The sequence below is a fragment of the Arvicanthis niloticus genome, chromosome 28 (genome assembly GCF_011762505.2).
Source record: "Arvicanthis niloticus isolate mArvNil1 chromosome 28, mArvNil1.pat.X, whole genome shotgun sequence".
In the NCBI taxonomy this organism is placed as follows: domain Eukaryota; kingdom Metazoa; phylum Chordata; class Mammalia; order Rodentia; family Muridae; genus Arvicanthis; species Arvicanthis niloticus.
Window position 1 is genome coordinate 19,539,057 of NC_133436.1, and position 23,433 is coordinate 19,562,489.

Here is a 23,433-nt window from a genome sequence, read left to right on the forward strand (position 1 = left end):
TGCTTAACTAAAAACAAGCTGTTAACTACATGTGCTGATCTTTAATGTATCTCTGTGAGTTCAGTGATATACTCCATTATTTTACAAAATTTTAATAGAGAAGTAATCATTTCTTTTGGATTTATGGTTAAAATCGTATATTTAAATTCTCTAGTCTATCCTGACTATAACTTGAATTGCTTATGAAAATTCTCTACAATTAATTCAATCTCTGTTAGTTCCGTGAACAGAGGGAATATGTGGTCTCTTTGCCTCCAGACTTCCTAAGATAATCTCTCTGCTTTGAAAGAACTTTTTGTTATTTACTAGCATAAGTCCTCAGGTTAAACAGAGCTTCCTTTAGGAAGACCTCCCGGCTGCTCACTAGAAAAAAGAGGTTTAAGGTTTGTGTCCCGTCTTCCCTTCCCCATTGACTGATTGCTTTCCCCCTCATTCACGTAGGTATTTATTTCTACCATTACTCCAACAACCACTATCTATCTGGGTACCTTATATACTCTCTGTTTTAACAGCTCTTTATAATAATTGTTGTTTCTGCCTACTTCTGTTCTCTGAGCTTTGTGGCCAAGAACTTGGACTGTGATAATCATCTCTATACAGCAAGATCAGGGTACATTGCCTAGCACATATGTATTATAATACACGAGTTGGTGTGTATTGAGTGTTACGCTTTAATAAGCAGTTTGAGTCTTTCCTGGATAGGAGGCGTGACATGCCACAAAACATGGCTGATCGCGTTCAGTGGTTCGTACATTAAGGCATTACCATCTAGAGATCTGAGATGGTCCCCATGACACACAGAGTTTAAAGAACATCATGGAAGAGGAGAGAAACCCTAACGTCAACAGAAGGCTTGGCTTGAGAGAAGATTTGGGTACAGACTTGGGTTGTAGGGAGCTGCAGATATCCAGACACCATGGAAATTTCTGATCCTGCTACTCAACCACTGCTGTTGCTATTTAACTTTGGATTAAAAGTAAGTGAGACTGTCTCTGTCCCTATTGTGTACGCTAATGCATGTGTCCTATCACTTTTATAATGTTACAGTTGTAACATTACAATGTGATGGACTTTTGCTAGTAATAGTGGATCCTGGGATGATGATATTGGGCTCCTAGACTAACCTAAGGGATGAGAGTGACGCATGTGGCCAGGTGACACTACTGGAATATTTACTTATTGAGCTAATCGTCATTAAAGTTTTAAAGTTCCGTCATTAAAGTTTTAAAGTTCCTCTCTAACAAAATGGATATAACCTGCCATTGTACCAGCGTACCCTTTATCTCTATGGTACTTTTAAAATATCGCTGCTTTACCAACTGTAGAGCATTGGAGAACTCCAGCGGTGAGGTGCTGGGGGTCTAACGTCCCCACACAGGGCCAGAATTGAACAAATCCTCACAGAATTACATTGGTGTCAATAAACTAGATAGGTGGATTTTATCATTATGAAAGGAGAGCATTTGCTTTTTTTGCTCTCAGAACCAAAAAAAAAAAAAAAAAAAAAAAAAAAAAAAAAAAAAAAAAAAAAAAGGCTTAAAATTGTGAAATTCTAGAAATATGTAATCACTAAACATGTTAATTAAAAAGCAATGCCATGGGAAAACATTAATGATACTGGCCTCCAAATGCAATGTAAAATAGGATTTCGCTCTGAGCAGAAGTATAGAGTACAATACAAAATATGTGCATAGGCAGGAAACCAAAGAATACATACCAACATGTATACAATGCCTATGCCAGAATATTTATACTATGCATGCATAATTTAACTGTATTGCCTTTGGCTACACTTACTAAATTTTCTGTTCTTGATTAAATTTATTGTCTACAAGTGAAAAGTATTTATTCTGTATTACTTTATGATGCAAGAAGGCCATGGCAGTTTCTCCCCAAACTGAGTGCAAATTATGTATATCATCCCACTTTAAAAATTTATGGGGCTGCGGAGATGACTCAGTGGCTCAGAGCACTGGCTGCTCTCCCAGAGGTCCTGAGTTCAGTTCCCAGCAACCACATGGTGGCTCACCACCCTCTGTAGTAGGATTCAGTGCCCTCTTCTGGTGCATCTGAAGACAGCAACAGTGTACTCACATACATAAAGTAAATATATACATCTTTTTAAAAATTATATAAAATGAAAGAATATATGTGCACTTGAGTTGCTGAAAAGCAATTACGGATCTGGAATGATCTACACAAGTTTCACTGAAATGGGTGTAGTTCCTTTATCTTTATCCTTTATCTTTGTATATGATAGAAAAATATGTTAAAATAAAATGTGACTGTATTTTATCTTTACATAATTAGATGGTACCTTGGACAAGTGAGATAGCTTGCAATGTTCTAGCTCTTTAATCTAAGCCAAGGAACATGTCCTTCCCCACCACCACCCATCAGGATACTTATCTTTGGTTTTGAATTCTTACCATCTTCTCTAATGTAAAGATCTTGTTTTCAAACAAGTAGAGTGGTGTAAAGGTGGCATATACAACCATGTGAGGGGACTGTATTGCTGAGGAGCCTAGAAAATAAACATACATTAAACTGTGAGCAATTCCCGTCAGCACAAATAGAGACAATTACTTTCACTGTGGACTCTTATGGGAGGTATGAAGAAGAAGAGAGGAGGAGAGTCAAAGACAAGGGAGGGAGAAAGGGAAGGAAATGAGAGAGAGGGGGACAGGGGAGAATATATCTGGTATCTTTTCCTCTTTTTATAATGACTTAGCCTTAACTACCACCCTTTAAAAAAATCTCCCAAAAAACATTAGAGTTCAAGGCTTCAATATATCAATTTAAGAGAGAAACAATCTCTCCCATAATGTTCGTCTCCTCCATAAACTATTTATACCATCCTCATAGATAAACTTCTTTCAGCCCAGAACAACAGAAACAAGAGTTTTAACCCAGTTCAACCTCAGGCCCAAGTCCAAAGTCTCACTGAAACATCTAAGTCCCCTCCATTAAGACTTAAGACATGACTCATCTTGAGGCAAAACTTCTTCCTACAACTCTTTATGTTGTTTGTTGAAATGCATACATTAAAATTTTATTTACCTATAAAGAAAACTGAAAAAATTTTCCCTAAGGTTCTTACATAGCTATGAGCCTGTGACACTGGACAAGAAATATGCCTCCATATTACACTGGAGATACAAGCAAAGAACAGGGTAGACACCCACGTCAGCATAAAAGCTTAGCAGGGCAAATCCCATTACATTTTAGGCTTGAGAATACTTCTCTTGATCTGGAGTCTCAACCCGATGAGCCCACTGCTTCCTCCAGCTCTCAGTGGTGGCTCTACCTTACTGGCTTTGGCCAGAGAACCTGTAAAAATATTTTGCAGTGGCTTCACCTATAAACAGCTCTTGCAAAGAGGCCCATTTGGCTCTTTGCATGGGTACTATGGGTTACTGAAAACAGGAAGCAGGACCTACCCTCTATAAATGAATTGAAAACAGCCTGGGAGGGTGGTAAAAATTCCTTCCTGATTGCCTCTGGATCACCTTGGGGACTTACCTGCATATTCATATTCACAGCTCAATGGCACCATGGTCCTATCCTGTAGAATGACAAACCCACAGCCTTCCTTCATCCCATTTGTGTCTCCTCTAAAGGAGCCTCTGTGAACTGTACTATTTCTATCCCTAGTCTTTGTGGACTTGACTTATTAGCTTCATGGTGGGTAACTTCCGTACGGGTAATTTTAAGCTACACCCTTGGAATTCATTTACAAGCTTCCTTGTTTTAGGAAATGGTTAGACTGAAAAATTTCCAATCTTCAAGTTTTTATTGATTTCTAGCTTACAATTCCTTCTACTCGCCTCCTTTCTCTGATATTTTATGACTCATAGTAAGGAAGTTAATTCTCATTCTCAATACTGTGCTGATAAACCACCTCCGGTAAATATCCAATGTCATTGCTAACAGGTTATTGCTTCTACAAAACACTACACTTCTGGCGACCCCCCTTCTTGGTTTATATCAGGGACTTCTTCCAATTTCCAATCATGTCTTCCTTGTTTCCAGCTAGGACTTTCCCCAAAGTGTCTCTCACATATGTACCTCTTACCAACCAGCCCTTCAGAGACATTCAGGAATTTTCAAGTATGAATCTTAAACTCTTCCTTGCATCTACATATCAATCTATTCCAAAATCATCTCCCTAATTTTTCAGTATTTGTTATACCAGCGTGTTGTGTCATGGTACCAACATCTGCATGAACCCTGTCTCACTGAGAAATAGATTCAATATGGAATTGAGTGGTTAGTAGGAGTTGATCCATGTAATTATTGCCCAATCTACAGAGTGAGCCAGCTAAGCTGGGGGAGACCCAGGGTAAGCAATGGGTTTTTCCTGCCTGAAGATGAACAGACTCCAGTCCCAAGAAAAGTCAGTGTTTTGGTCTGAGTCTATAAGCACTCAGGTAAGAGGAGGGTATGCCTTTTCATATCCAGCATTTACCTGATTGGATAAAGTTTGCTCAAAGGAGACAGTATAAGCTGCTTCACTCTGCCTACTGATCTGAGTATTGATACCATCCAAAAGGCATCTTCACACAGTATTCCCCCAGATTTCTAAGTACCACGTGGCTCAGTGTAGACATAAAATCACCTACCACATTCACTTCCTTCTCAGTTTTGATATTAACATCTTTATGTATAAAAGTATTTTGGCCTAAATTATACTACATCCCTGAACATTGAACAGTGGAACTTCTGAAGTTCTTCCTGCAACAATTTCCTCTTGTTTGTTTTAAGTTCTGTGACAAGACAAAAAAGACAGCTAGGACAAAGCTGGCCTGAAACCTGCTGTATATCTCAGGATAATTATGAACACTCCATGGTCCTTCTATCATAAACTAGGTGCCTGAGAACAAAGGTTAATAATTTTTCAAAAACTTCTGGACAGTGTCTGTTATCCCACAAACAGAGAATTATTTATAGTGAGGCTCGGATAATTAATAGGCAGCCATTATCTGTTATCATTCTATTTTATTTTATAAAGAACAGTACAGTGCCTCTGTGTTTTGTTAGATGCAAACCCAAACACCTTCAGAATAACCTAAAGGTAAATATTTGACTCTAAGGGTTCCATAATATCATGATATCACAACTCATGACAGAAACCATGTGATTTTGTTATCTAACTTTCCAGATAGTGAAACAGCCCTACATTCCAGCATCTTTGATAATTGACTAATTTAAGGGGAGCGAGGAAAACAAGACCCACTTTGATATGAAGAGATGACATTTAAAATCCTAACTTCTCAAACGGCCTTAAAATATTTCTCAGTATTTATGAGTATCCTCCTTGCTAAGACTGCCATCTTAATTGCTTTGCCTAGAAGTTTTTGCCATGTTGCTATGATTTAGATATCTCTTCTTACATAGAATGATGCTCTTTGTGTTACCCATAAGCATACATCAGAAAGCTCTGCTGTAAAGTATGTAAAATTGCTTACATATCACTTTTATTATTGATCCATCCTCTGTTAAATTGTACTGTTTTAATATATAACAAGTTCAGCCTGGAACATTGACTTACCAATAGATGAACTCCAAATCATTACAAAATTAGTACAAGTCCCTGGAATACTTGTTGAAGGGTATAAATCTATCTTCAGATGTAATATTCAGTTTGTTAGAGTGGTTAATTTCCATTGAATGCCTCCTATGTGTCAGGCTCTGCCCTAAGTTACATGAGTCAGTTCTCATACAAGGGCTATGGAATAAGCTGTATGGCATCATTTTTCAGGTAAGAAAACTAAATTGAAAATAGGCTCAGAAGTGTATCCAAGATGCATGGCTGAAATGTGCAAATGTGAGAAGTGAGTGGGGAAGGATGTCTAATCTTTCTGGTAACTACTTATTATTGATTATTCTCTATAGCAATAGCAGAAGAGTAGAAGGCTTTTCAGGTCACTTTCTACTAGAAGGTGTTTGTAATTCAACAATATGATGCAAAGCTCGACATAGAGGAATTTTACTAACAAGCTCCTGATTTCTTAATTTGATATGCATGTGTGTGGATATGTGTGTATGTGTTGTGAAGTTAGGAAGGGGATTGTAATAAAGGAGAAAGAGACATATTAAGAGATAGATACAAAGAAGATAAAGGAACATGAATGCCATGAAAGGAGGACTATTTGAACACAGAATGGAAGCCATCCAGAGGGAGGCAAAGGTTGGTCAGTGAGTTGGAGGATGAAGGACACATATTTATAACGCATATATTTGATACATGTGTATAAAAATCACAGGCATCTTAAATTTTTAGGTCAAGTTATTTGGTCGAGAAATAGCCTTCTTCTTAACCTTATAGTTCTTTGATTGGTAACATTTCTCAGTGCTTTTCGTTTGTTTGTTGTTCATGTGATTTTGGAATACAGACCATTCATGCCTGGCTTACCTTTTATTTGCAGTGCCTTGCTAAGGGTAAATATTAGAAATGAATACTGTGTGCGTTAATAGGCACTCTGCCATGTATTTCTGAAATATAAAATCACCAACCACTTTCGCTTTCCAACGTGTAACAGCTTCCAGTTTTGCCGAGATAAATGTCTAGGTCTTGGCGGAGGTTGAGCTTGGGATACCTCCTTCCGCACTGACCCCACCCTGCTGCCAAGCAAGGCCCACATATCTTCACCTTGTAACTGGCATTCTAACCTTGGCAACATTTTCTACGTCACTAAATGTTTCCAGCTGCTACAATAATCACTAAGATTCAGACAACTTTACAAATGTTGTTAGTTTCCTTTTGTTTTTATATAGTCTGAAGTGGACATTACAGACCTACAAGCAAATCTCCACATTGATTTTCATGGCTTCCCACTCTTACCACCCAGGACTATGCTCTCAGCAGTGCCTGGACAGCAAAGGGAGAATTGTATATGGGACCATCTCATGATCAAGCTGGAAGTGAGGTATATCATTTTTGCTCATGTTTCCTGGGTTGCAAGCAGAGGCTAATCTAAATTTCAAACATCTGGGGATGTACAGCATAACTTGTTCTTAATCAGCGAGAGAAAATTCCAAATGTTGGTAGCCTCTATCATACTCAGAAATGCCCTCCTTTATAAGCTCACAGAATCATTACTGAGTTTTGCCCTTTTGAAATACATCTTAAGACTCTTGCTAAGTTACACAATCTAAGTTACCTTGTAGGTAATTCCAAAATTCAAATTTCTAATATTTATGGTAACTTTTTTTGTCGGATATTAGAAAGACTGATTTGTTTATACATGAAAGCCTGGGTGTTTTTCATTAATGTCACAGTCTGAATCCAAGCTTCTTCATAAGGTACATTTTAAATTTAGTTGGTCGGGAAATTGTTCAACATTTAAAGGTGGCACTATCAACCGATGTTCAGGGGAAAGATAATGCAGTGGTTAAAAGGGTGAACCTTGCAGTTCAACTTGTTGGACTTGCAAAGCCATTTACAACTCATCTGGAGCTGTTCCACAATACCACAGCCCATGACAAAGGACTTCCCGTCTGTGGGGACAAAGGTCTACACAGAGCTGTCTCAGAAGACTTTTACAGTCAGTAATGGCCAGTGACGACAATTAAACCTCTTGTTTCCTTTTATGAAGGGAAACTCACATTGCAGAGTTCCCATTAGACGCTGTCATTGACAACACATAAGGCATGAGGTGTAGGTATGTGCATATGTGTGCAAGTGTCCGTGCTAAAGTTCTTGGACCCGGAACTAGATGCAGACACTGGATAATTTGGGTCATTTTTTCTTTAAAATACTGACTACATAGTTGTGGGGAAAAAAAAGATGAAATGAGGATCCAGTGTTCAAGGAAGTCAAATTTGACAAAGGTTAGCTATTGTCCACCAGAGTGCGCCCTCCTCCTCTACAACACTTAGCCAAACTGTCTCTCCAAGCCTCTTAGGTATGGCCAACTGCAATTGTAATGCAATGTCAACAGAAATGGCCTACAGTCAATGAGTTTGCTCCTTAAAGATCCCAGCTGTAATCACCTCACCAGTTTTTTCATTTCTGTTTGTAAAAATCTCGAGGATCCGCATGGCTAAAGGTGTCAGAACACAGGCCCATATTTTCATTAAACACTGTTTAGAAGAATTCTGGATACTCATCTTAACTTCATGTAATTGAAAAAAATTAAATGTACGGTTTGAATCATTTGTAGGCTACATTCATGGATACATTTACTTTGAAAATACACTGAGGGGACTTTAAATGTCATAGTTATTAGCATGTAGTAGACTGCAGTAGATATTATAAAAATATAAGCACATACAGATGAAAAACATGCATAAATATTTATACAACTTCTGTTCCCCTTTATAGTCATTATAGAAATTTAAAACTACAAATGTCATTTTATTTTAATTACTGCTGTGTTAAACATTAACTTAAGAAATTTGATAAAAAACAGGTCTTTTATATTAAATTTTCTATTTCTTCTCAGAGCTAACTAAAGAATATTATATTTCTATTGTCAAGTAGAACACAAATGATAAAGAAATGGAATCATTCTTTCCCACAGGAACTGGGTCTACAAGTCAGCTCTCTTTTGATTACTCATAACCACCTATCACTAAAATGAAAGCAGCTGGTGGAAGAAAATGTACCTTCAAAATCTACTTTAAAAGCAGCTGCACAAGGGAGGAGGTCCACAAACTATTACTTATGTCAGATAAGACTCGCCCCGTAGAGCTCAGTAGCACCCAGTTTTCTAAGGCACTTTTAAGAATTCAAACACTCTTCATCAACAAGCTGAAATGTGACATACAAACAGATAAATGGTTTGGATTTTAATTCTTACTTCTGAGAAACCCCTTAGATGCTACTGTGGTGGTATGCAGAGCTAGGACCTGGTTTTAAAGGGACTCCTTCCCTAGCCTGGTACGCATACATTCCATGTCCATGTGACTTTAGGCAGCTCATAGCACGAACCCGAGTCATTCTTGGGTTTTTTCATAGATTTTTTTTTTTTGAGACAAGGTCTCACCATGTAATCTCAGATGGCTTAGAACTCACCGTGTATACAAATCTGGCCTCAAACTTAGAGATCCACCTGCCTCTGCCTCTAGAGTGCCGGGATTAAAGGTATGCACCACCATGCCCAGTGTAATAATCAGTTTTGAGACAGGAGAGGGGAATGTATTACTGCTTCTCCTTTCATAAGGAACAGGGAGAAAGCAGCACTCAGCAGCATTGGGTCCTGTTTAAAGGTGATGCTTTGTCAGGGGCAGTCTTGTGCCCTGTTCTCATCTCCAACACGCAACCCATCAGTTACACGAAGGACCAGTGTTTGAGGGAAAACTTGAACGTGCTCACTTAGATATTCCAAAAGAGAAAATGTACCATGTCTATGTCTCAACATTTTCCATCAGCTTAGGTAGCGACTAAGATAGTTACTGTAAGAGACTGAGAGCTTACAATCTGACAAGGACTGCATAGAGTACTGAACATCTGATGAGGGTCTCGAACCATGGAGTGAAAATTTGAATCTTTCCTTCTCCTTCTCTCCATCCTTCTTATTCTTCTTCCCAAGGTCTTTTGCATCTGCTTTCTCTGATACATTAAAAAAACATAGTAAATCTTTTATCTAGAAACCCCCAGAGCTTGCTACATATTCAGCCAGTGTGTCTTAAAGAAGGCCAAGCCAATAACACTCAAATGTAAAACTATAGCCTTAATTTCTCCCAAAATGTAATCTCCCCTGATTAGGAATATCACACTAAAGCAAGAGAAAACAATCTTAAAAATTTTACATGGGCTGTAAAATCTGGGCAGAATCAGTATTATATTTAGAAAAACAAATTATTATACATAGTTTATGTTCTATGCAGATTCTGACTTGGATGCATGCTTATGTGTATGTGTGTATGGGTATCTGTGGTGCATATGCACACGTAGAGGCACAGGGAAATGTGGATGTCCTTCTTTTAGTTTCTCCTCTTTCCCTTGAGACAGGGTATCCCTCCCACTGAATCTGGAACCCTTGTTTTAGCTAGACTCATTGGCTAGTAAACTCCATAAATCCTCTTGTCTCTGGTCCCAACAGTACTGGGATCACACAGTTAGCCCATGTTCTCTATGTGTATGTGTGGGATCTAGATTCAGATCCTAATGCTTTGCAGAAAGTTCTCTTAACCAGGAGGCCACCTCTCCAGCCAGGTGTGTATATTTTATTTATATATAACAATTCCAGGTTAATTTTCTCATTTTAAAAATGGAAACAAACAAACAAAACCAGGAAAGCATGCATTGAACGTTTAGTCCTAACTACACAGGGCCGTCTCAATTTTTTTCTACTTGGGGCCTTGAGTCCAAGAAAACACCATTTTCTTTCAGTAAAATATCCTTTTGTGAGGTTGAAATCCAACTACACCCATCAACCAACCGTTTGTTTTCAGTATGGCTGATGCAAAACCATTTACTGAGCTGGCCTTGCCACTGGAATTCTCGCTCATGAACATAGATCTACTGTTGCTTTTAGTTAAAAAAAAGTCAAGATTTCTTTTCCTGCCTAATAAATCCTTTCAATTCAGAATGTATCAACTACTAAATTTATAAACCTCACTGGTCTCCTGTTCACTTCTTTAAAAAGATGTACAATGATCAAAGATTATTTCCTAAACAATGTATGATGTCCCTTGGCATTGAAAATAAGCTTGTCTTATAGAGTCTGAAGTATACTTTAAATGTATGTTAGACATAAAAGCAAACAAGACTATGACTTTAAATATAGGCTGAGATATTTAACTGCAAAATTTAAGTATTAAAAGCTAGATTCACAGAATCTTTATTTTGTATAAATATCAATTTAAGCAATTTGTGTTGCAATATGTGATTTCATTTATAATTTTAAAACTGAACTTTACTCTCAAATTTCTATTTGGAATTTGATTTATAATATATCTCATAAAAACATGTACATAGAAGAACAATTCGGCTCTTTTAAATGTTTACCACTAGACCACTATGTTATCTGTCATTTAATTCCATGATTTTGGAAAACCCCACAATAAACAACTTGACATCTGCATGACATCTGCTAGACGTTACTTTTCCCTACCTAGTTCCACAAACCTCACCACACTGCTATTAAATGTCCAGCAAGTCTCTGTGTTCCAGCTCAACCTCACTCTCAGCTCATGACTAGGCTTCCTAGAAACAGAGAATATTCAAGTCTCTTGTCAGGAATCCTCATCCTCTTCCAACCCAAGCTCGTCTACTTACCTACACCTGTATCTGTTCACCCCATGGCCCCAGTGACCTGTGCCTGCCTGTTAGATCAGTTCTACCCAGTGACTGGGAAGGTCCATCTGAAATGACAGTGTCAGCTTCCTGAGAAGGGAGGAAAAGCAGGATTCACATCCCACTGGAGATGCTGTGTAGTCCCTCATGGGATTGACAACTGTATATTCTGTATATGACACATTAATCCCTATCAGCTTCCAAGTTATTGTTGCTGTTTTTCAAGGCCAAGTTTCTCAGAGTTATCTGTACATTTCTTCCTGTCGCCTTAAGTCTTCCACAGCTTTCCATGTGCACTGATCCCAGGATCTATTGACATCCAACATCTGATGAGGAGCTGAGGTTCACACCACAGTTCATCTCTCTATAGTATCCTATACGCTGTTTCTCTTTCTTGGAGAAACTCCGCCCCTCCCCACTTTGATTTTAATGCCAGGACACTCATGTTTTCTTTACCTCACTTCTCTGGCTGCTCATTGCTCTGCCTCCCCAGTCTGTCATTGGTACCAGTTCTCAGATAGGTGCAGTCTCCAGGTTCAGTTCCTACCATCTTAGGCCATGCTGCCTTTTTTTTTTGAGAAATATCACCCACTGTGTGTCTGTGAATGCCTCCTAAATGCCTGTTGCCAATGTGAGACTAAAAGATCATGTGATTGTGTTCAAGGCATTTCAGATTAAATATGACCAAAATCATTCTGTGGTGCCTTCCAGTAATCAGCATCATATAACTTATCCAAACCAAGTTCTGATAGTTTATAATTATTTTCTTTTTCGTTTTTTCTTTTTGAAACAATCATTTTACTGGACCTCTCAACTTTCTGTATCCCAAGATGCCACTTTGTCTAACGTAAGCTGGTCCAACAGTCTCCAAACTGTTTGTCTCTGCATTTGCCCACAATTTCCTCACTAATCTTCTCTTAAATCTCTCAAAGTATTCTTGCCAGTTGTGGCCAAAGCATCTTTTGAAAAAGTAAATTCCATTTTGATTCCCTTGTAAAGTCTTCACTGCCTGTCAGTAATGCTTACAGTGAAGACCAGGATTCCAAACGTATTCTAGAACTCTCGATTTGATCACTCCTGACTACTTGAATCCAGCTCTTCCTAAACCAGTTACCCTTTCATTCTGCCTCATCTGAACACATCTCACATCAGCCCTCCAATACCCTGCCATGCTCCACGTGTTTCCTGGTATCTGCGCCTGTGTTCTCCTCTGCCGCCAACTCTCTGACCACAGTCCTCCTCTTCCTTTGGGTTACCCCCACTCATCTTTGCAGACAACAAGAGGCCCTGCACCAACTGCCATTGCTTCCTGTATTTCCCTTCAAAGTTCATTTTTTAGTTTCTGGTTAGCAAAGCTTTCTTTTTGTTAGTCAGTGTTTCCCACTAGATCATCAGGTTCAGAAAGTGGCTTTCTCCACATCTGTTTCTGCTTCCCAAGATTATCACCAATTCCCAGAAAATTACCAGTACTTTTATCAGCAAAGAGTAAATTTAGATGAATATTGATGGCTGGATGCCGGGATGTTAATTTATAAAATACCAAAAGGGGCTTCTAGAAGAAAATTAATTGGGAATACACTAAAAACTAACATACTCATATTTTATTTTCATCAAGCTAGGCTTGCGTGGGTATCCACATAGCTGATCTTGATACATTTTTGAAGATCTGAAGTAAGATTTTCTGTTTACTACATGGTAAGAAACACTAGGAGATAAGGTCTCTTATTATTTTTATTGCCTTTTCAGAGCTGGAAATCAAACTTAAGGCATAGCCTATTATAGGCAAGTATTACACCACTGAGTTATAACGTTTGAATGCTTAAGACAGGGTCTCAGTAGCTCACATGGTTATCCAGCTGGCTACAATTTATGACTTTCCTGTTTCTCCCTCCAGGTTAGAAACAATCTTCATAAAGAATAATTTTGACAAAATGTTAATACTTATAAAGCATTAATATTTGAAGGAATCTTTTAGATGCTACCAAAATATACAGAAAAATCTGAATATTTCTAGTAGATTTAATTCTACTTCATAAGCAGGTTCTTCAGACACATAGTTATAAGATAGTCCAGTGAACACAGAATAAATTATTCGGTCAACATTTTATCTTGAGAATAAAAATGACTATGTACTTTGTAAAACATAATTTAAAATTAATTTTCTTCATATTTGAACCCCCATCTTAAATTTTTTTACTTATGTAATCCATGCTCATATCACATTCTCAACAACAACAAGGTAATTTTTTTACTTTTGTTGTGTGGTTCCATCCCACTCCGCATATAAGTATGAGAAAGAGATTCTAGTAGCGATTTAGACTTCAGTATCTTGTCTCCTTCTAATATAGCAGTAATTTAATATGAGCAAAACTGAGAACTGCCTTGCTATTTACTAAAAGGGAGGGACAAGACACACTGAGAGTTCTAAAATCGAAAGGACAGTTAAGATATGGTAGCAACAACAACACCAACAGCATCATTAACCTCAACAGGGGCTGTATAGCATCTCTATGCCATGGCCTGTCAGGTGACTTTTGATGCCTTACCCTTTGCAGCTCTGTCGCCTTTCTCGGGAACCTTCAGGGTTGTAAGAGAGATTTCCTGTTTGAAGTCTTTCGCATCTTTCACTTCCTTGCCGTCCTTGCTGTCCTTGCCATCCTTGCTGTCCTTGCTGTCCTTGCCGTCCTTGCTGTCCTTGCTGTCCTTGCCGTCCTTGCTGTCCTTGCCGTCCTTGCCGTCCTTGCTGTCCTTGCTGTCCTTGCCGTCCTTGCTGTCCTTGCTGTCCTTGGCGTCCTTGGCATCCTTGCCGTCCTTGCTCTCTTTTGTGGCTTCCTTCAGTTTGTTGTCTATCACTGTGATTTTGCTTTCAGAACTGGGCTCTTCTGTGAGCTTAAACTCAGGTAGTATTTCTTTCAAGAGCTCCCAAACTCTGTCCACATACGCTGGACTTAAAGGAAATACATTTGTGTTAATCTCCAGATGATGGTTTTCTACCTGATGTCAAGACGTTATTGACAGGATAATTAACTTCTTCGTTCCCAAGGCTAATTTCAATTGTCACCTTAATTTTTTGTTAGAAATATTATTCACATGCTTTTATTACATTCCTATTATGTACAAGGCTTTGATGATACAGAGACCAAAACTAGTGGATAAGTCAAGCTGGCAGAGGGGACAGGTATGCTAAATGCATGACATGTGAAATATATACATGTGCTCATATCTTATATGTGATTACATGCTATATATCTATGCTGTATATGCTATACATGTGTACATGCTGTGTGTGCATATAAAATATACATGTATAAACGCCACATGAGTACAAAGGCATCCTCCTGATTCGGATGTTCCAGTGATATCCTTCCCCTCTGAAGATGGTAGAATTTTTTAATGTGGTATCAAAAGCCTTTAGCATCACTCATCCCTAGCCCCTCTCCTGCTCTAGAATTCACTAGCATATCAAAAACTGTTGGGGAATTATACTTTTTCTATCCCACTTTCTTATTATTTTGTCTGTTCTGAGTTGATTTTCCCCACACTAATTAATCAGCGACATTAATTCTGACTAATCCTTTGAAGTCAGTGTAAACATCAGTTTCAGGGATAAAGGCAAGTACATGCTTCTGCCTGGAGAGCCTGAAGAAACGTTACACACTTTTAAGGAAGACTTTGAAAATACTTTACAAATTACTAACTCAGCTCACATATACACTGACTGAGGATATGCTCTCTGACAGTTATTTGGAGCCACTGCTAAGCACAGCACACAAAGAATGACAGCTGAAGAGAACTGTGGACTGAATGGGACTCCAAGCCACATCAGAATGGCCCACACCACAAACTATAGCAATCTGTCCCCTCAAGCAAGGATATATACTTATCTTCCCAACATTGCCACCTGCAGCAACTCAGTCTTTCTCCTTTGTTTTACCTCTTCCCTAACTATACACTGTTCTTTCCTGAGGACCACATTCAAGGTTAGGTTCAGAACTAGCTATTTAAGTAATTGAATGTCTCCCAATATGCATGAAATATACCTGTCTAAAAGCTGTGCTTCCTACAGAAAAGGAGGGGCTGAGCTTTGAGCACAGGACTGATAGGGTCTGCGAAGGTCTCAGTGGAGGATGGAGTTGCTGTGTCACTGCAGGAGGGTATGGGACCAGGCTCCTCTTGTGCATGTAAGGATTCCCGCATAGCAGGGCTGTACAATCATCATGCACTTCCAACTCCACCATCTGTGACTCACTGGCATGTTGAGTTGTGCTGCAAGAACCATAGTTGAAGAAAGGTTTGTCTGTACCACATGGCAGACTTGCCTTCTGTGTGCTGGGGACATAAATCTTGCAGATAAGGACAAACAGATTTTGCTTGATTGCCTGTTTTATGATTAGTCTGTCCTTGATTCAGCAAGGGATCTAGTGTATTGTTCTGCTATACAAAGAAGAATAACTAACCCTAAAACTCACTAGGCATTTTAAATGATATTATAAAATGCTGTGCTCTCAAATATTTTGTAAAACATGACCATTCTTGAACTAATCTTAAAGAAATGTTGGAAAGAAAAAAATATGAGCAATTTAGTCTTTCAGTCTACTGAAGAAAAGTTGATGAGATGGCCAAGCATGTAAATGGTGCTTGTTGCTACTCCTGTTGATCTGAATTTGAACCCTGGAACCTGCACATTGTCCTCTGACCTCCAGATGTATAACTTGGCACACCACTTCCTACACCCAATAGATAGATTAGATAGATAGATAGATTAGATAGATAGATAGATAGATAGATAGATAGACAAACAGACAGACAATAAATACATGAATGAATATTTTTTTTTGAGAAACCTACTGGAGAGGGATGACTTCAGGTAACCATCCGGTGAGAGCATGGATAACTGTGAGCTCTCCTAGCTCTCTCCTGTGTGCTACATGGATGCTGGAAAAAAGAATACATGGGATTACAGTTAGCAACATTTGGAAACACGTACCAATAAATAAAGAGTAGGAAACACTTTACAGAGCATCATAGTAATCAGTGATTACTATGGCAATTCTAGGAATCCTAGTTGATAGGGAATCCTAGCTGCTGCACATCACAGCACAAAGGAATGCTACCTCACAAGCTAGAGGCTTTCGTTTGCTGAAGATATGATTTTTGTTGTTTTCTTTTGACAAGAGGGTCACATTTTAGAAACTATCTTTTTGAAAGCTCTAAAATTTCCAAAACATAATACGTACTCCTTTTATAGTACAACTTTCTGTTAACTTGTTTATATAATCTGTGTGACTCTGTTCTTTTCAAAGTGGAGCAGTTTTATCATTTCAACGGTTAGCATTCAGTCTATGTGCCTGACTCATTATAAAAGGAGCTGCTTGCACCCTCCCAGCTCTTTTGCTCTTTCTCTGCTTCCCTTCCCTTTTCTTTTCCCATTCCCTACCACCACCACCCACATGTGCTCATGGCTGGCCTCTACTCCTGTCTTCTCTCTCTCTTTCTCTCTCTCTCTCTCTCTCTCTCTCTCTCTCTCTCTCTCTCTCTCCTCTTTTTTCTGCCTCTACTACCCTCTTAACTCCCCTCTCCATACCCTTAGTAAACTCTATTCTATACTAAACCTTTGTGTGGCTGGTCCCTCAGGGGGAAGGGATGCCTCAGCATGGGCCCACAGAAGCATCCCCCCATACCTCACCACACCTCCATAGGACATATCCACCTTCTCTTTGACTTTTTATAAATACAACACCAACTGAATAGGCTGTGTTGAGATGCCCATGAGGCTGTATATTCAATCTCTCGCATGGCAACTCAAGATGAGCATGAGGAATCCTTAGTGAAACATTGATGATGGAACAGAAATCAAAAATATTTATCTATCCTATGAAATAGTAGACATGTCACTGTGACATAAAGTCAGAAGTCGCCATTAATCAGAAACCAGCTCTGCGCTGATTCTTTTGCCCATGTGTGCTTTCCTTGGCTGGTTGGTATCTTTATATATACACTAATTAGTCAATGAAGAGAAATATCATAGCCCTTTCCAGCCCAGAGTAGAGTCAGTCTACCCTGTATCAAGCATGGTGTTAACATTGTTGACTGACCAAGACACATCCTTTCCTTTGGAAGGAATTCATAGCCTGTCAGTGATGTAGCCCACTGTTTATGGTTTGCTTTGGCTTATTTAATGGATTATGAATTTTGATGCTTCCACATTTCTCAAAGACAACATAAATCTGGTGTATGGTTCACTGTATCCCTTAAATGCCTCTGGCAGATCCATTTTATAAGCGACTTTGCAAGCCTTATGGAAATGATGCTCTTTTCTCTCCACATTCCACATGGGTATGTAAATCACCACGATGCATTAGGTTTGTCCGTAGAATGTTAAACCTCACATATAAAATCAAATGTAAGATGAATTTATAGAAAAATTTAAAATGACATCATGTAACACAGGTTCCACTAGAAATCTTTTTTTTTTAAAATATACTATACTTCAATTAGACTTTTACTTTCAAGCTGGCTTTGTTAAATAAACAAAAGAATAACTCTTAAAAGAATAACTCTATTAGTCATGTTCTTAATGAATTCCACTGAACCATGGCTTTACAACTGATATAATGAATGCTGCCCCTGCTATCTGGGTCATCTAGTCAATGCTTTCCCAGCCTGGCACTTCCAATTCTTAGTGGTATCAAGAGCAGTATACTTATTTTTGTCAAACAGACATAACTGTGGCTGGTGAAAACATTTAATAATATTTATCTACCTAAAAGAAAAACATAATCTGGGCAAAAGTTTTCGTAAATAAGTAAGAAAGAAAGTAAGTAAGTAAATAAATAAATAAAACCATTGAAGTGTTGGACTGAAAGCTGAGTGAAACATAGTGTCAGGAGGAATTGAGGCTAACCAAGAAACTTGAGGAGAACGCTGGCAAGGTGGTGGCTGCTTTGTTATGTATCCTTGAAAGAGAAAAAGAAGCAGAGTCAGAAGACTATCCATACAATGTAGCCCCATCACCACCTAATCCTGTTGCTAATGATTTTAGAGAAGAGAGTGGTTGAGCTTTCAGGGCCTACTCAATTGCTATGGCACACTGCAGGAGGTTCTAGGATCACGCATGTATATGCAGTGTGTGAGGAGGCACAGTTGCCATCTCAGAATCTGAGATCTTCATCTCCAGAATCTGAGTTTTGTTCTCATGGTGAGTTGTCCTGAAATGGAAGAAAGGCTTGTCTGCAGGACATGGCTGACTTCTATGGTGGGTGCAAAAGTCTTGCAGGCAGATAAATACAAGCAGCTTTTGCAAATATACTGAAAGAAAGGAATAGTTTTCATCATGATGGTATCAGGTGACCAATGGTAGCGAAAGCCTGAAGAGAACTTTTGTATCCTTCTAAGAGCTATTGTCTTTTTAAGGTTTATACATTATTGCTGCAAATGCAGATTCAAAAACATTAATTAGATCTGAGTATATACTCAACATTTAAATTGTAGAGTGAAAAATTATAAAGACCATTTTATAAAATATATACAGGCTTTTTTCTTTACCCCTAGACCTGAGCAAAAGAATGCAGGTTCCAGAAAGCGGAACTGAATGTAAGATTTCAGGCCTTCACTGCTTCAGGATACATTCCAGAAGAGTTACATTATCCCTGAGTCAGAGGACACTTGCTAGATTAACATTCCTCAAGCCTCAGGGAAAAGAAGCCACCTGTGGGTGGGGAAGGCCTAAAGCAGGAAGACACACTCCTGACCACAAAGAGAAATGCAAGCCATCTAGGTGAGACTGAGAAATAGTTGAGCTAGTGACAGAGCAAGACTACATTTTGAGAATACAGAGTGTTTTCCACATAACCCTGATTCACTTAGGTTGCATTCCCCTGGAATTCTCCGCTATTTTTATTGTTATATTTCCTTAGCAACCTTTTCCCCCTCCTCACTCTCCAGGTTTGTGGTTTCCTCCTTTAAAAAACCTTCTCAGACTGACTGGCTAGGTCAAATTATACTCCTACATAGGTGAGCAGTTTGACCATTGGCTGCCAGCTCTCGTCCCTAATAAACCTCTGCTGATTGCATCCAGGTATGGTGTCTTGTGATTTTTGGGTGGCCTTGATTTCCTAAGACTTGAGTAAGTGTCTCCTGAGTTTGGGGGGTGGTCTTCAAAATGATTTAATCTTTTCCCCTAAGAAACAATTTCTCGGAATAACATGAAATATTTTTTATGATACACTTTACACTCCTAGTAAGAAAACAAAGCATGCAGAGTGGTTTTTGAGTGTGTTTTCATGGGATGGTTTTTGCCTTTTACTCAGTTAAGCCAAACTTGAAAACCCATGCTATGGTCACATTAACTTTTATATTTGAAAGTTTACACTAGGTAGAAGGATATCATTGGCATGGATGTCGTTGCCCTAGCCCCGTTATTTTCAAAGAAATAAGTGATAATTTCCCATTACGTACTCAACATTTGCCAACTTAATGATAGCTTTCGACAGTAGCATTGGCCAGAGTTCAAAATCATAGGTTGTAGCTGGAAGCAATAGATTGTTATCCTCATCGAATGGCAGGAAGTCATCAACAGTTATCTTTCTCCAACAGCCCTAAAAATGAGAAGAAAGCAATGGAGTAGCAGTGAATGATTGAAGGATCTGTGGGATTCTCCCTATCAGACATCACTACATATTTCCACTCACTTTTACCTTTGGATTAGAATATAACTGATGTTAACATGGTATGTGAGGAAACTGAGGTACAGTTTTCAGAACTAACTGGATTGACTATTTTAGGTTCTGAAATATATTATTATAGAATGTCTATAGTGATATAAATACTGTTCCTTCTTTTAGATAGCTTATGAGCATATAATGAAGGAAATATGTTACAAATAGCAGAATGAAAACATGATTTAACTAAAAACAGGATTGAACATAATACATTTTACAGATAAAAATTTATATTTTAAATATATTTTAAATTATTTAAATATAACTTTAATTATTACTGCTGATACAGACATATACTTATCAATATTTTATTTCCAATCTCCATATTTGATTGCTCCTAGTTAATTATCTAATTTTCAATATAGAAGACCTACCTGCCTTGGCTTTTCTCCAATGGCAAACTATAATCTGTCAAAACTCTCAGGCAAATAAACCCTTTCTTCCCTGCGTTGCTTTTTGTCAAGATAATTTATTACAACAACAGAAATAAAATTAGGAATTTCATGGAGATTGAAAGTGACCACCAAGTGGTGCTGCAGGAAGTAATGGGTAGCCATCATTCAATGTGTACAAAGTCTCTTCTTCCAGTGATGGAATATTCCAGAAATAAGTAATGACCATTTTCACAAACTATGAAAATACTGAATACAACTTAACTGTACACTTAAGTGGTTACAACAGTGTGTTAAAATTGACATATTTTGTCACATTGAAAAATAGCCATGGTAAGTCCTCTCTCACATTTTGATTGTAAACCATTTTATGAAGTGGCCAACTGGATTCCCATGAAGGAAGAATTTTTAGCAATCCTCACTAATTATACTAAAATAAAAAGACCTTTGACAAAATACTACACTACTTCATGCTAAAAGTCTTTAGAGAGATTGGGAATACAAGGCACATACCTAAACACAATAAAAGCAATAATATATATATATATATATATATATATATATATATATATATATATATATATGTGTGTGTGTGTGTGTGTGTGTGTGTGTGTGTGTGTGTATAAACATATATATACATATATATGTATATATACGTGTATATATATGTATATTTACGTGTATATATATCAAGCTAAAAGCCAACATCAAATTAAATGGAGAGAAACAAACAGTTCCAGTAAAATCAGAGACAAGACATGGCTGTCTCTTCAATATAGTACTTGGGGTCGTAGCTGGAGCAATATGCCTGCTCTTTCCTTAAGAAGAAGTAGAGTGGGAGGGAGAAAGAAGCTCGTCTTGAAGAGAAACCTGATTTGTAGCTAAAAACTTCCCCCTATAATATGATCTATCTGGATACAGTGGTGTTTAAGAAATAAAAATATATTTTTAAACTAACTAAATAAATAATAAAATAAATGGGACCTCATGAAACTGAAAAGCTTCTCTAAGGCAAAGAACACTGCCAATAGAACAAGACTACAGCCTACAGGTTGAGAAAATGTCGTCATCAACCCCACATCTGACAGAGGGCTAATATCCAAAATATGTAAAGAATTCAAGATGTTAGATACCAACAAACCAAATCACCCAACTAAAAATGGAATACACAGCTAAACAGAGAATTCTCAACCTTACGACTCTCCAATGGCCAAGAAGCACTTAAAGAAATGTTCAACATCTAAGGATCTATGTCAGCATAGAAATGCAAATCAGAATGACCCATCACACCCATCAGAATAGTTAAGATAAAACACTCAAGTGACAGCACAGCTGGTGAGGATGTAGAGCAAGGGGGAACACTCATCCATTGCTGGTGGGAGTGCAAACTTATACAACCACTCTGGAAACCAATTTGACTGTTTCTCCAAAATTCGGAAATAGTTCTACCCCAAGATTCAGCTAGACCAGTCCTGGGCATATGCCCAAAAGTTGCTCCACCAAGCCCCAAAGACACTTTTTCAACTATATTCGTAGCAGCTTTATTCTTAATAGCCAGAAACTGAAAACCACCCAGATGTCTCTTAACTGAAGAATGAATAAAGAAAATGTGGTTTGTTTACACAATGAAATACAACTCAGCTATTACAATCAAGGGCATCATGAAACGTGCAGGCAAATGGATAGAATGAGAAAATATCACTGAAGTGAGGTAACCCAGACCCAAAGGACATGCATGGTATATACATGGTATCCACTTATAAGTGGGTGTTATCCATAAAGCACAGGATACCCACCCACTACAATCTACAGACTCAAAGAAGCCAACTAGCAGGAAGAGCCCAAGGGAAGACACTTGAATCTCACTCAGCCATGGAAATAAAATAGACATCAGAGGTGAATGAAAAGAAGAAACGGGGGGGGGGGGGGGGGGCCCGTCGGGGGGGGGGGGTAGAGGGGATGCGGAGAAGAATGTAGCTGAGGGATCACATGTAGGGAGAATGGGGAAAAGAGAATGGAAATCAGCAGGGGAGGGGGAAGGAATTTCTAGTATGTCCCAGAGATCTGGGTTGGAGGAGGCCCCAGAGAGTCTATGGGGGTAACTCTAGCTGAGATTCCTAGCAGCGGGAGATATGGAGCATGAAGGGGGCACCTCCAGTAGCCAGGGAGGACTCTCAGTGCAGGAATAAATATACCAATCCACTCACAAAACCTTAAACCCAAAATGTATTCTGCCTACAAGATGAGCAAGGACAAAGATGGAGCAGAAACTGAGAAAATGGCCAACCAACTTTAAATACATCCTATGGGCAAGAACCAATCCCTGATACTATTAATGATTCTGTTATGCTTGCAGACAGGAGCCCAGCATAACTGTCTTCTGGCAGTTCCATAAAAGCTCCACCAAGCAGCTGACTGAAACAAATGCCACAAACTCATAGCCAAATATTAGACAAAGCTTGGGAAGTCTTGTGGAAGAGTTGTCAGATGGATTGAGGTACCTAGAGGGGAGAGGGACTACACAAGAAGACCAACAAAGTTAACTAACCTGGACTCTTAGGGGCTCCCAGAGACTGAACCACTAACCAAAGAACATACATAGGCTGGACCTAGGCTCCCTACACAGATGTACAGCTTGGTCTTTATGTGGGTCTCTCAACAACTGGAGCAGGGGCTATCCCTGACTTTGTTTCTTGCCTGCAGATCCAATTCCCCTAACTGGGGGAATTGCCTCAGTGGGAGAGTAAGTGCCTAGTCCTGCAGTGATTTGATGTGACAGGGTGTGTGTGTGTGTGTGGGGGGGGGGGGATACCCAGAAGGAGCCTTCACCCTCTGAGAGGAGAAGAGGATGGGGAAAAGAGATGGGGGTTTGCAGGGGACTGAGAGGGCCATGATTGGGATGTTAAATAAATAAATGAAAATAAATATACATGAATCATGACTGTGATTGTCTAGATACGCTATTATTACAAAGAACTCAAATTTTCGATCTTAAACATGTTAATAGTCTCTGAATTTGCCTGCTAAAAGCATATAAAATAATAATAAAATTAAGCGAAGTATTTCCTTGAAGGAT

General features: G+C 38.6%; 1 protein-coding gene across 5 annotated transcripts in view; it reads right to left on the reverse strand.

Annotated features, from left to right (window-relative positions):
- Window positions 1-23,433, reverse strand: part of Adgb (androglobin) — a 125,731-nt gene that overhangs the window by 69,336 nt on the left and 32,962 nt on the right. For 3 of the 5 annotated variants that reach the window (XM_076926844.1, XM_076926841.1, XM_076926842.1), the window contains exons 6-10: window positions 19,703-19,842; window positions 16,094-16,180; window positions 13,792-14,192; window positions 9,422-9,556; window positions 2,430-2,524 (exon numbers count right to left, since the gene is read on the reverse strand). In XM_076926844.1, coding sequence (XP_076782959.1) covers window positions 2,430-2,524; window positions 9,422-9,556; window positions 13,792-14,192; window positions 16,094-16,180; window positions 19,703-19,842 — 858 coding nt within the window. The remainder of the gene's footprint in view (window positions 1-2,429; window positions 2,525-9,421; window positions 9,557-13,791; window positions 14,193-16,093; window positions 16,181-19,702; window positions 19,843-23,433) is intronic. The other 2 variants (XM_076926845.1, XM_076926843.1) reach the window with 1 other exon arrangement.